Source organism: Rosa chinensis, chromosome 1, assembly GCF_002994745.2.
Source record: "Rosa chinensis cultivar Old Blush chromosome 1, RchiOBHm-V2, whole genome shotgun sequence".
Lineage (NCBI taxonomy): Eukaryota > Viridiplantae > Streptophyta > Magnoliopsida > Rosales > Rosaceae > Rosa > Rosa chinensis.
Window position 1 is genome coordinate 5,379,930 of NC_037088.1, and position 12,986 is coordinate 5,392,915.

General features: G+C 40.8%; 1 protein-coding gene and 2 pseudogenes across 1 annotated transcript; 1 reads left to right on the top strand and 2 right to left on the bottom strand.

The window, feature by feature from the left end:
• Positions 1 to 3,075: 3,075 nt before the first annotated feature.
• LOC121052776 lies at positions 3,076 to 3,933 on the bottom strand. The gene has a single exon (XM_040518643.1). The coding sequence runs from the start codon at positions 3,931 to 3,933 to the stop codon at positions 3,076 to 3,078; it is 858 nt and encodes a 285-aa protein (XP_040374577.1).
• Positions 3,934 to 5,800: 1,867 nt separating this feature from the next.
• LOC121052778 lies at positions 5,801 to 7,505 on the top strand (annotated as a pseudogene).
• Positions 7,506 to 7,694: 189 nt separating this feature from the next.
• Positions 7,695 to 12,900, bottom strand: LOC112198917 (annotated as a pseudogene).
• Between the last annotated feature and the right edge of the window lie 86 nt (positions 12,901 to 12,986).

A 12,986-nucleotide genomic window follows, 5' to 3' on the forward strand; every position in this document is an offset into this window, starting at 1 on the left:
GATGGGCTACACCATTGCCCAGGCGGCCAACATGAGTCACCTTCACAAAAGAATGAGACTGCAACATGGTCACCATATCATCATATAATCGTCCCAGAACGGACGTATTGACAGTAGTAGAAACACTCAACTGACCTTGAACTACCAACGCATCTGTCTCCAATATGGCAGGAGAGAAAGCATGGTCCAGTACAAATTCCATTGCCTTCTTACAAGCTAGCACCTCCCTGTGCTCCAGAGACAATAATCCAGTAAGAGGGCAAGCTCCTCCTGCCAGCATAACCTCGAGTTCATTACGAATCACAAAGCCCGCTCCTCCCTTCCAAGTCACATGATCGAATGCCCCGTTGACATTAATCTTCAAAAAACCCACCGGAGGTGCAACCCACCGCACCACCCTGCTTTGTCTAACCTTGCCTTCCCCATTGTTCAAGGTATGAAACTGATATTCCTGCAATCTAGACATCGTCCGAATAACAACGTCACTTGCATCCCCCTTCTTTTGGGCCCAAACCCGCTCATTTCTCTCCTGCCAAATCCCATACATAACAAATAGCAAGTCTCCAAAGCTTGTTAGAGACAACTCCGCTGCACATGCAGCTAACCATTGAAGCAAACCTCGGCCTTCATGTTGAGGTCCATAGCAAACTTGTCTCAAAACCATATTGGACTGCAACACCCTCTGAGTGAAAGCACAAGCCTTAAAAAGATGTAGAGTGGACTCCTGATGCGTCTCACATAACACACACATTAATGACTCTAACTGCACCTTTCTCGACTCCAACTTAACAAGAGAAGGCAAAATATCCAAACATACCCTCCACATATGAATCTTTGCCTTATTTGGAATAGAAGATTTCCAAATCTTCTTCCAGAACGGTGCTCCCACAGACGATAGGATGGGATTAAAATGAGAAGAATTAGAGAACGAAAAATGGTAGGTCGAATTCACAGAAAACTTACCATCCTTGGTCAACCTCCAAATAAGCCTATCATCCACCACCCTTCGACTCAACGGAATATTAATAATGGCCACTACTTCCTCCATCGAAAATAGCCGCACGATTTTGGCCTCATCCCACGCCCCTGTCTCCACAATTAAATCCTCCATCGACGTTACCTCCCGTTGAGCCAAGACTGTGGTTGTAGGTTTCCCATTAGGTAAAGCCGGAACCCAATTAGAAGAGAAAATCCCAATATCCTTCCCATCCCCCACTTGCCAACAACAACATTCCTGAAGCAAACCCGTGTAGAAAATATACTTCTCCAGGAATAGGAAGGGGAAGCATGAGGAGTAGCCTCCCAAAACGAGTCCTCTGGAAAATACTTTGCCTTATATATATGAGCAACTAGGGAAGAAGGAGTAAGAAGCACGCGCCATGCCTGTTTAGCTAACATAGCAGAATTAAAGTCCGTCAGACTCCGAAAGCCAAGACTACCAGTCTCCTTTGGATTACACAATACATTCCAAGTTTTCCAATGGATCTTCCACTTGTCTAGAGTGCTCCCCCACCAAAACCGGGCACACATTTGTTCCATATCATCACACACAAAATTCGTCAGTTTAAAGACACTCATAGCATAAGTAGGTAACGCCGAAGCCACCACTCTGATAAGGATATCTTTACCAGCCTGCCAGCTTCTTCGCCAATTTTTCTTTTATGTATTGAAACGTAGCAGTCTTCTTATGACCTACATAGGTAGGCAATCCCAGGTACTTTTCATGTGCCCCCACCACATGTACCCCCAAATAACTCGAAACCTCCTCCTGCATTTCCACCGAAACATTCGTACTAAAAGCCACTGAACTCTTCTCAAAGTTGACAAGTTGTCCTGAGGCCCTCCCATATGTCTCAATAACATCCTGCAACTCATAGCAAGCCTCCAGAGAAGCATGCGCATAAATCATGCTGTCATCCGCAAACAATAAATGATTTATGGAGGGAGCATTTGCACACACCTCTATCCCAGGCAAGAGCCCCAACGCCTACTTCTGATGCAACAACACAGAGAAACCTTCAGCCCCAAGCAAAAACAAATAAGGGGATAGGGGATCTCCCTGACGCAAACCCCGACTAGGGCAAACATGGCCTCTCGGTTTGCCCCTAATCAAAAAGTAATACCGAACTGAGGATACACATTGCATGACTGTGTCGATCTAACTCTGAGTAAAACCAAACCGGACCATCACCATTCTCAGGAAGACCCACTCCATGCGATCATACGCCTTGCTTAGATCCAATTTTAGAGCCATAAACCCTTCCCCACCATCCCTTTTATTATGCACAAAATGCGCTATCTCATTAGCAACAAGAATATTGTCAGTGATGAGACGTCCCGGGACAAAAGCACTTTGAAAAGGTGAAATCACTTATGGCAGGATAACTTTCAACCAGTTCGCAATTACTTTCGAACATATCTTATAAATAACATTACACAGCGCAATTGGCCTCAAATCAGACATACTTTCAGGTGAACTGACCTTTGGAATAAGACATATGTGTGTGTAATTAATTTGGCGGAGTAACTGACCCGTTTGTAACAAGCTCTTCACTGCTTCAAACACATCAACCCCAATGATATTCCAATATTGTTGAAAAAATAATGGGGGCATCCCATCTGGGTCGGGAGACTTTGTTGGATACATCTGGAATAACGCTTGACGAACCTCTTCAAATGTATAGTCTGCACATAACCGAGCATTCATCTCCTGATTAATGCAAGGTTGTATAGCGTCCAATGTCTTATTCACAGCCTCATAATCCACTTCAGAATCCTGGAACATGTTTTCAAAATTGGAAGTGACAATGTCCTCCACATCCGCATCCTCCTCCTTCCACTGCCCATGTGCATCATATAGTCCTTGCAACATATTTTTGCGTAGTCTATTATCAGCTTTCCAATGAAAAAAACCCATATTCCGGTCCCCTTCCTTAAGCCAGGTAACTTTAGATCATTGTCTCCAAAACATCTCTTCTTGATGCAACAAAGTTTGAAGGCGATCCAACAACTCCTTCTTCTCCTACTGTACGGCCTCAGAGATAGACACTCCAAGGAAGTCCTCTATTCTAGTCCTTATACCGAGCAGATTCGGGTGTGCTCAATTTTCTTTGCAATGTAAAACATTGGGGTACCAGTAATATCTGTCCGCCAAGCCTCCTCCACCACCCCAGCACAATCCGGATGCTGTACCCAATATGCTTCAAACTTGAACCGATGATACTTTGGTCTGGGCACCAGAGGAACTGAGCTAGCCCGTAACAAAATAGGAATATGGTCTGAATCAGAGGGCAACAAATGAAATAGCTTAGAATGCCCAAATAGGTCAAACCAAGATGGCGTACAAACCGCCATATCCAGTCGCAGCTGAGTTTCTGAATTCCACCACGTAGCCAAAGATCCATGGAACCCTAGGTCGAGTAGATCCCCATATCCGAGCGCTTCCCTGAAGCCTTGCATCTGCCTTTCCGCCCTAAGCGGCCCATCAATCTTCTCCCCATTATTCATTATCTCATTAAAATCACCAATCACAACCCACGGTAAGGAATCAAGATCGGACAGTGCACGGAGTAGTTGCCATGATTGTTCTCTCTCCGCAGTCCGAGCATAACCATAAAAACCAGTCAGCCACCATGACAGTACACCTACCACTTCGGCATCCGTGTGATGCGCCAATGTCGTTCGCATCCGTAACTGAACCTCATCACTCCAAAAGAAACCCAAGCCACCTGCTTGTCCTTCACTCAGCACCGCCTCTGCATGAGCAAAACCTAAAGCATGCTGTAGGCGCTCAAACTCTTCCCTGCGGCTGATTTTTGTCTCACAGAGAAACACGATCTGGGGCCTGTTCTGAGTAATCAAATCTTTCAGTGCCCTGACCGTTGCATCGTTACATATACCTCGGCAATTCCAGCTGAGTACGTCTAGATCCATGGTGGACCAATTTGCTTTCCACCAACGAGAAAGTGTCCCTAGGGCTAGAGCGGCTAGGTCAGTCGTGCTCCAATATACATTATTGAAGTATGTATGCTAACAATTTTGTCATTGCTTCTAGTTGAAAGGAATTAAATGTGTCGAGATAAGGATAGCTTGCTTTTTGCTACTGTATGTTCATACGCGACTTTTTACTCTCTGGTTTTGCACCCCCAACTATGGTTTATGCATTTCATTTTTATATACATACCAACTTTTTACTATCTATACATTTCAGTTCAGTAACTATAACTACTACTCTAAATAACGAACTAGTTATTGTATTGGCATTCTCTTCACAATGTTGAATTAGGTCTGATACCTTTTTACCTAACAATGTGGACAGTAAAACCATATTTATTGCTGAAAATTAGTATTACTTGGAAGATCTTAGTAGCAAACAAAATTGATTTATTGTATAATAATGGTTAATTCATGAAACTTGCCAAATAGAAAAAAGAAATAAAAAAAAGAAAACATAATTGCAAGGGAGGATAATTAGGGTAATTTGTAAAAGAAAATTAAATTAAAGTAATAGAAAAATATGAGCGTGTGAATAGAGAAAATAGGTGTGTAAATAACACCGCTCTAGACTAGCGCCGCTTCTCTCTCACTTCTCTAGGGTTTCAACGCTCTAGGGTTAGGGTTTCTTTGGTGAGAGAGTTTCAGCGAGATTTCAAGCGTCTTCGTACCATGGAGGACATTGACGCTATGGCAGCCAGACTGGCGGCGTCGTTGGCGCTGGCGGAGGGGAAAAGAGCAGTGGATCTGAGGCCATCCAAGGGCAAGGGTCTACGCCAACCGGAGGTGTATATGGTTGGCAAGTTACTCACGGCAAGGGAGTATAGGAAACGTTCTTTTTTGGGGATGTTTCTATCTGCATGGCATGTTGGTGGAGATCTTCGGGTAGAGCCGGCAGCAGGAGACCGAGTTCTGTTCTCATTCTCGGATCCGGTGGACCGCGCTCGTGTGTGGCGTGGTGGCCCTTGGGGTTTCAACCGAGCCCCTGTAGCACTAGCAGAATATGATGGGATCGAACCAGTCGAACAGGTGCTGCTGCATCGTTCTTCCTATTGGGTTACGTTGTTGGATGTGTCGCCGGCGTTCCGATCCGAAAGGGTGATGCGCATGATTGGCAGCACCATTGGTGATCTGAAGGAGTGGGACAGACCGGCTTTTCGGCGCGGTGTACTGCTGGTCAGGGTGGAGATCGAGTTTTCACAGCCCATACTTACTCAACGCCTATTTCTGTTGGAGGATCAAGTGGAGGTGCTGGTGAGATTCCGTTTCGACAAACTTTTTGGCAGGTGCACCAACTGCGGGTTTGTAACCCATGTGGGGTTACCGTGTTCTGGACCGATGCTGGAAGATGGGGTTGGACATGGCAGGCCTCGTCCGGTGGAGCAGAATCGCGGTGCTGCTGCAACAACAGTGACAGTTAGAGCACCGGAGGCTAGGGCAAATCCCAGCGGCCTACTTTGGTCTTCAAGGCACGAGTTCCCTCTGGCATGGCTGAAACCTTGGCTTCTATGTCTGCAGGCTCTTTCCTTCCTCAGAAGACTCGACGTCAAGTCACCATCCGAGAAATTGAAGAAAACAATGAGCATGCAGCTCCAATTACGGGGAAGAGGAGGAAAAGAACAGGTGATGTTTCGGTGTCTCCGAAGAAGCCAAGGCTGAGTTTAGCAATTGGTAAGCACAATATTGATGCTGCCACTATGGGTTTAATTGAAACTGCTATGAGTAAGCCCAATAAGAAGAAGCGTGGTCGACCTGAAATTGCCCGTAAAGTTCACTGACGTTCCCAAATTACCGTTACTCACTCGCCATGCAATGCCACAGAAAAGTCTCTAGCTTAGCTCCCTTCAACCAAAAAATCTCCTCCGTCTTTCTAAAACCCTCTCTTACTCTCTCTCCCCCTCTCTCTGTCAACAATGGCTCTCTTCACTTCCATCTCCGCGGCTCCGCCTCCCCATTCTCTGTCGCGTTGCCGATCGGCCGCTGCCCTTTAAACACCTTCAAGCGCTTCACTCATCTCATCATTGCTTCTTCTCTCAGCTCCCCATCTTCCCCGGAATCAAAATGATCATCAGCTCCAAGTCAAACCGTAGTTTCCTCCACTGAAACCTCAGCAAATGCTTATCCTACTTCCTCCAGACCGCCCGAGCCGAGCTTCAACTACGCCCTTGCCAACGGCAGCCTGTTTGCTCGGTTTGCTAAGTCTGCTGAGTCTTCCATTGAAAGAGTACATGAGTTTAACCATTTCACTATGCTTGCTTCGTTATGTGTTGGGATTGATTCGCAGTTTGTTACCTTGTGTTCAGTTATTTGTAGTGGATGTCTTCGGATTAGTCATTTATGTTTGGCAACTATATGCGGATGATCAGTTTGATAGATAAGACTCTGCTGCTAAGAATTAAGAAGAATAAGAAATAGTGATAGTGAATCAACTCATCTACAGGATTTCATTGAGATACCTCAGCGGGGTCGAGTCAGTTCCTCTGTAGACATCACCGGATCAACGTACTTCAGATTCCCCTGGTTTTAGAAAGCTGTTTAGGTTTCACAACAGTGACACAACAGTGACATAACAAAGATTCATTATGCAATGAAAGAAGACATGAAACTCTGAAATACATTAGATAAAGATTTAGAGAAGATGCACATGATCTAACAGCTACTTTTTGCCTACTTTAGCTGCATATAAAGATAATGCTATCAGAAAATATTCTGTTTCAAACAGTTCAGAAGCAGATTTTGGATTATTTTTCCTTTTCGTTTTCCTGTTTAGTACGTATCAATGTCAAATACAATTAGGATTTCATTCCTTTTGTGGTTGGATGTTTGTTTCTTAACATACAACAATCTGTTCTGAGCATTTCTTACATGTCTATTGTTGAGCAGACAATATTTGACTTCGGATTTTTGGCGCTACTGGCTGTTGGAGGTTCATTGGCTGGTTCACTATTGTGCTTTCTCAATGTAATTTCTCTTTTCCATATGTTCTCTATTCTTACTTGAGGAGAAAAAAATAAATGCCTTGAGGTCTTCAACTCTGAACATATCAAAGTAAGATATGATTACACTATTAACTATAGTTTCTGCACTTGTTCATACTCATACTACATTCAACTTTGCAGGGTTGTGTTTATATTGTAGATGCCTATAGAGTTTATTGGGGTAGTTGTGTTAAAGGGCATCACACTGGACAAATGGTTCTGCGACTAGTTGAAGCAATTGGTAGGGTTTTCTGAATTTTCTTTGTATATTGTATCTCCAATATGCTTCAAATTTTTAGCCATTATCCACTTTCTTTTCGTACGTAATATAGAATTATTATGTAAATATATATACTAAATTGCCCACTTCATTCTTTCTTGACATGGTAAAACTCATTGTCTGCAACCTTTATCTCTTTGATGCAGATATTTGTCTCGCTGGGACTGGCATGTTAATATTTGGTATGGGATTACATGGATTATTTATCAGTAATGTGCCTAACGATGTGCCTTCCAGCGCTGATCGTGGTTTGAAGTGATCTTCTTTGTTTGGAATGTTTGCTTTGAAGGTAATTAAGATTACCTTCCCTGCAAGTATAATTGGCAAATGTTTCTCAGACCTTCACAGATATTAACAGATGCTAACAGAATATATTGTTCTCCATTGACATTGCTATCCTGCTACCTCTAAATGGAGAACTTCTGATTGAAATACTTGCAATGAGAACTCTTAAAAGTTGTCTAGTAGCATATAATTTCTAGACTAAAATATAAAGTATACTAAATCTTGCTCTGTCATAGGAAGAGGCACAAAGTGAGACAATTATTATGATTAGATACCATGTAGGATGTGGACTCAAAATCAGTGAATATGTTTCCATGGCACTTGCGTGGTATTTACAACCTACATTTACATCCTTACTGGCATTATTTTCTGGTTTTCTTTCGCCGACAGAATGAAGTCCTTAGTTATTTAAAGTGGATATCATTTTTCTTTCCCTTTATTCCTCTCTGAAGTTCTGCCAGATTCTCTAGCTGCTTTCGGATAAGAGATGCAACCTTGATATATATCTGACAGTGGCTGTGGACATCTATAGCTGTCTTTTGGCCAATATATGCTCCAGTTGCCAAGGGCTTGTACACATAGGTTGAGTTTTGCTTGGCACTTGGAAGAACTTGGAAGTCTTTGTTTGGAAAAGGTGGGACTAGGCCACGTAACTGAGTTACTAAGTAGAGGACGTCTTTGGTAGATGATACAGTAGCAAAGGTCCTTTGTTATGTACTGCAGAATAGAGCCAGAGATTTTAAACCTTTTGATCTAGAAAACACAGATATACAAAGTGAGGCAATGAAATGGAGAAGATGAATAAACAGACTAATGACATGGAAACTAAATCACCTGCATATTCTATTTGGATCAACAATTATAATGCAAAAGCTTTCAAATCAACATCTCACTCATAAGGACACATAAATATTTGATTTTGACAACTTCTGAACTTTATAAATGCATTAGGAAATGAAGAATATGCTGAAAGGTACGGGAAGGAATCGTTCATACATCATTCTTCAAAGTTTTAACGAAGCAATCGATCGTTTTTTTGTAAGCAGAAGAATCTCCCATCATTCTTGACTTAACCTAAGAAAAGATGAAGAGCACGAAAAAAAAAGAAGTTAATCTGAGGTCGTATGCATCTAGAATAGGTTCAAATTAACCAGTACAGGGAATCAGGCAAGTGAGGCAACCATATCATTTACTCCATACTTACAGAGTTAAGATATATTGGTCATCCAATTTTACCTTACAGATCAGAGACTAGTTAACAACTTTTAATAATCAGTGCTTGAACAAGAGTATGACATGAAGTTATATAAAAGTAAAAGTTGAGATCATCAAAAGAATTGGTAAAACTATTAACTAAGTGCAACCTTCATCAGCATTAACAAATATGAGGGATGTTTTCTTCTAACAGACATATGCCGTTATCCCAAGTTAGTAAGAGCAATGACAGCTATGCACTAGAAACCAGGACTACTTAACTAAAGACACAGTCAGAAAGATTACACATATGAATAGATATTATAGTTAGATTACCACATCAACTGGTGGGCCAATGCAAACGGCAAAGAAACCTACCCCCAGGCCAGCAAAAAGATGAGCGACAATATTGTCCTTAAAGCCAGGAATTTCCAAAAGTGTCTGCATAGAAATTTTACACATTAAAAATGAGTAACAAGAGCTTCACTTCAAAAGGGAATGATGACCATTCGTGATGAGTTTACCTGCTTCACTTGATCATAACTGGCTAGTTCAGCAGCATTAATGATAGCATTACGTGCAATGTTAGGTGCAATTCCAGTCCAGAGATCCCCAACTCCCTCCTGATTTTTTTTGCAAAGTACCCATGTTAAAAAGTCAGAAAAACAACAATTCAATGGTGCTCCGTGAAATTTTTTTAGGAAAAACCAGAAAAAAAAAAAATCCAGTATCAATGCACGACCTGTCTCAAAATGGTGGAATACGCATTTAGTGCGCCTTGGTGCACCTGGTGGTAGTTTTCCCTCAGCTTGAAGTCTAACTTTTACAAGATCAGTTGGATTTGCCACTGTGATTGCTAGAGCACCTGTTCATAAGAAAAGTACCCAATTACATTAAATCAAACAGCAAAGAACACAGCATAAGTGCAAATATTACCGACTATCTTTCCATTTTGGAAATGAAGGGAAAAAAAAAAATTCCAACTTCCAGCCAAATCAATGATAAGCCACCACTAATATAGTTCACATGACAACTTTCTTCTTTCCCAAAACTAGCAGAAATAAACTGTAAATCCATTAGCATCCACAAGCATGCTTAGCCTGCTCACCTTTAGTTAATGCAGCAAGAATTTTCTTCGTTAAAGGAACATCCCCAATGAAGTCATTGCCCACAGATAAGGTCTTAATCTGTCAAGCACATGATTCATACACTAGTATTAGATACCAATAAGTTAATGCCAGAAAGTATATATAATCTGTAAATAATTAATCTCATCCAATAGTTCACTAGATATACGTGTTCAGCCAACTCATTTAGAGTTCAGGACTTCGTCACATAGCAGTCTGCAATTGATTTCAATATCAAGAATTTACATTGTTCAATAGTTTGGCACAACACAGATCAAGCCTAGCCATCTGTTCTTTCATGAACCATCTGTTCATCAGTTTCACCAACCTGGAACAAGAGGATTTCAGAGCACCGCTACATATGCTCTACCTGACATGCAAAAGTTTGTAAAATGACTACTTCATTCAAACTGAAGCAACCTGAAGGCAAAGATCTTCCTGCTTGAACATGAGCTTGAACTGCCTTGAAAAATCAATTCAAGATTGGCCTTAACCTCACAAATCTGAGCATGTTTCAGCTATGCCATATCATCCGTCAGACATCACCCAATGTTTCTATCCGAAAAAGTCGGATTTGATGGCTATGAGTTGCTTTGGAGTACAACAAGAGTACAGGACTAAAATCCACAATACTGCTTTGTAGTACACATTTTCTCTTAATTTGCTGCAAAAGGATAAGGAAGAGTTGGTTTACATATGTCGTACATAATTCCTATGTAGACAAGGAGAGCAACACGTAATGATGAATCACAAGGCTATACCTTTTCATGCAGCACTTTGAAGGCCACTTCAAACGCACAAACTGAAAGCTTCTTTTTCTGAAAGGGAACCTGTTGGCTTGGCGCCAAGATAGAATCAAGTCCTGGATTTTCCAGCAGACCACAGGAAAATAGTCTGATACTAGATATTGCGGCCCAAACGATGCTGCGGGTATATTGTCGATATGGTTCAGCTTAATAATACTACAATTACAAACATTAGATACATTATACATCTATAAACGGTATTGTTTTACATTTTCTAAAATCTACAGCCCAATGACACTCAAACTACATGTACATTGATCACAGGACATGAACACGAATGGCACTACTTGGTAACCAAAAGCAAAAACAATCTCTCACTCAGTTAAGAAAAACAAAACTTAACAATGACCAAAAGCAAGCTAGAAGAGAGCTGCTTCAAAAAGACCCTCTTGCCCTTGAACCTTCCAGCCCGAATGATCAACACAGTTCCAGGGGTAATGCTTGAGGTTAGTATAGGTAATGTATCTGTTTAATATAGGGATGCACCAAAATAGTAGGAGCATACAAAATCTAAATGGAAGAAAAGACAGTTTAGCTGAAAGGATCTCATTGTTTTCTATACGGCCAGCCATCCGGTTGTAGTCGATCAAATAGAAACAATGAAGTGGAATTGAGGGAGATGGGCACAGTCTGCATACCTGCACTTTGATATGGAGGTCATTTTCTAAGGGTTGGATATCTTGAATTCTTGCTGTGCGCATTGTTACTATTATCTGTAAAGAATTTCAACAAATGTAATTTAACTTGATATTCAATTCTGGGCAGCCTATCCAATTTATTTTGTTTCTTGTTAATATCTAACAGAAGTTACTTAGAGCTATCTTCAATAAACAAAGAAAATGTTATACAGATTACAGCCTACTAAATAGTTGTAAAAATCTTTGACCAGTTTCTTTATTCTGACTTCTTACTAACTAAATAAAGAGTGAGCAAACTTTGGCACATTAAATTCTATATACAAATGCCTTCAGTGTTAGTGTAAGTAGTAATCAGAGGCCATAAATGGTTAGAACTTGAGGTAGAGACTCAGAATATAAGCATTTGTATAGCACATGTATAAGCATGAAAGAAGAAAGTTAAATCTCTTTTCACACTCATACACATATAAATGGAGAGAGAAGAGCATTACCTCTTTTTCAAGCACAGTAGTTATTTTTAACTACCTTTAAACATTCACTCCTTGTAGTGATTCCTGCAACCACATTGAAACTATGAGAAATTGAATCCATTTAGCCCCGTTATAAAAAAAAACATTTCCCAGAAAATAATCAAATACAATCGATGCAGATGTTGATACATAAAAAAGAACACAGCAGAGCAAATTCCAGTCATACAAGTACCGAAAAGCTCACAATAAGCAGAAACCCATAATCCAACAATAAGCAAATTTCACCAATTCGACTCTAAAAACAGACCAAGTTCAGAAACCATAATACAACAGATATCTGCTTTATTTCTTCAAATTCCCTTCAAGCCTCTCAATTTGAGTGAGAAAAGACTCATCTTTGGTCAGCCCCGACACACAACCCAATTTAACTAACAACAGAAACCCCATTTCTTCATATTCTCAACAATCCCCTCAATTTACATGAGAAAATAATCAATATTTACTCAGTCCCTAATTCAAGAGTTGAAGAATCAATCTTTGGTCAGTATGGCACAGCCCATTGTAACCAACAACAGAAACCCAATTACTCAAGCAAATTTCATTTGGATTCTAAAAACAAACCCAAATTCAAAAATCCGAATCAAATTGCTCAAGCTATATTAGACCAAACTAACCGAACAACAAAGTCGAGAAGCAAAATATGTTGCAGACTAAGGAGAATCATTCACTCTACATACCTCAGTTAGTTTGTTTCAATACTGCACTCATCCTCTCTGAAAATCCATAAGCCTCAAAATGAATAACAATCTCAACAACACCTGCATGACCCAAATTCAAAATCATTGACATGCAAAGAATCAGAATGAGATTGAAGAAATTCTCTGAAAAAAGAAGAAGCTGAATATCTGTTGAGGGAACAACCTCACTGTCTCTCGCTCTCTATCAATCCAACAATTCTCTCCACCTCTCTGTCTCTCTTTTTGCGAGGCGAATAACCCTCTCAATTTCTTCTCTTTCCTTTCTTCCCATGTACTCTTCTCTTTCTTATTTTTTCTGTGTCAGACCCAGCAATTCAGCAAATGAGGCACCCAGCGCCCATGCTTTAGAATATAGAGTTGCAGTGAAAGATGCCCCTGCACAAACAAATAAGTGACGAACAAAATAAGGAAAATATAGAGCAGAGACTAGGGAAAGAACAGAAGAAAAGAAAATGTG

Excerpts from the sequence above, each read along its gene's own strand:
- LOC121052776 (XM_040518643.1), bottom strand. The coding sequence starts at position 3,933 with ATGGATCTAGACGTACTCAGCTGGAATTGCCGAGGTATATGTAACGAT.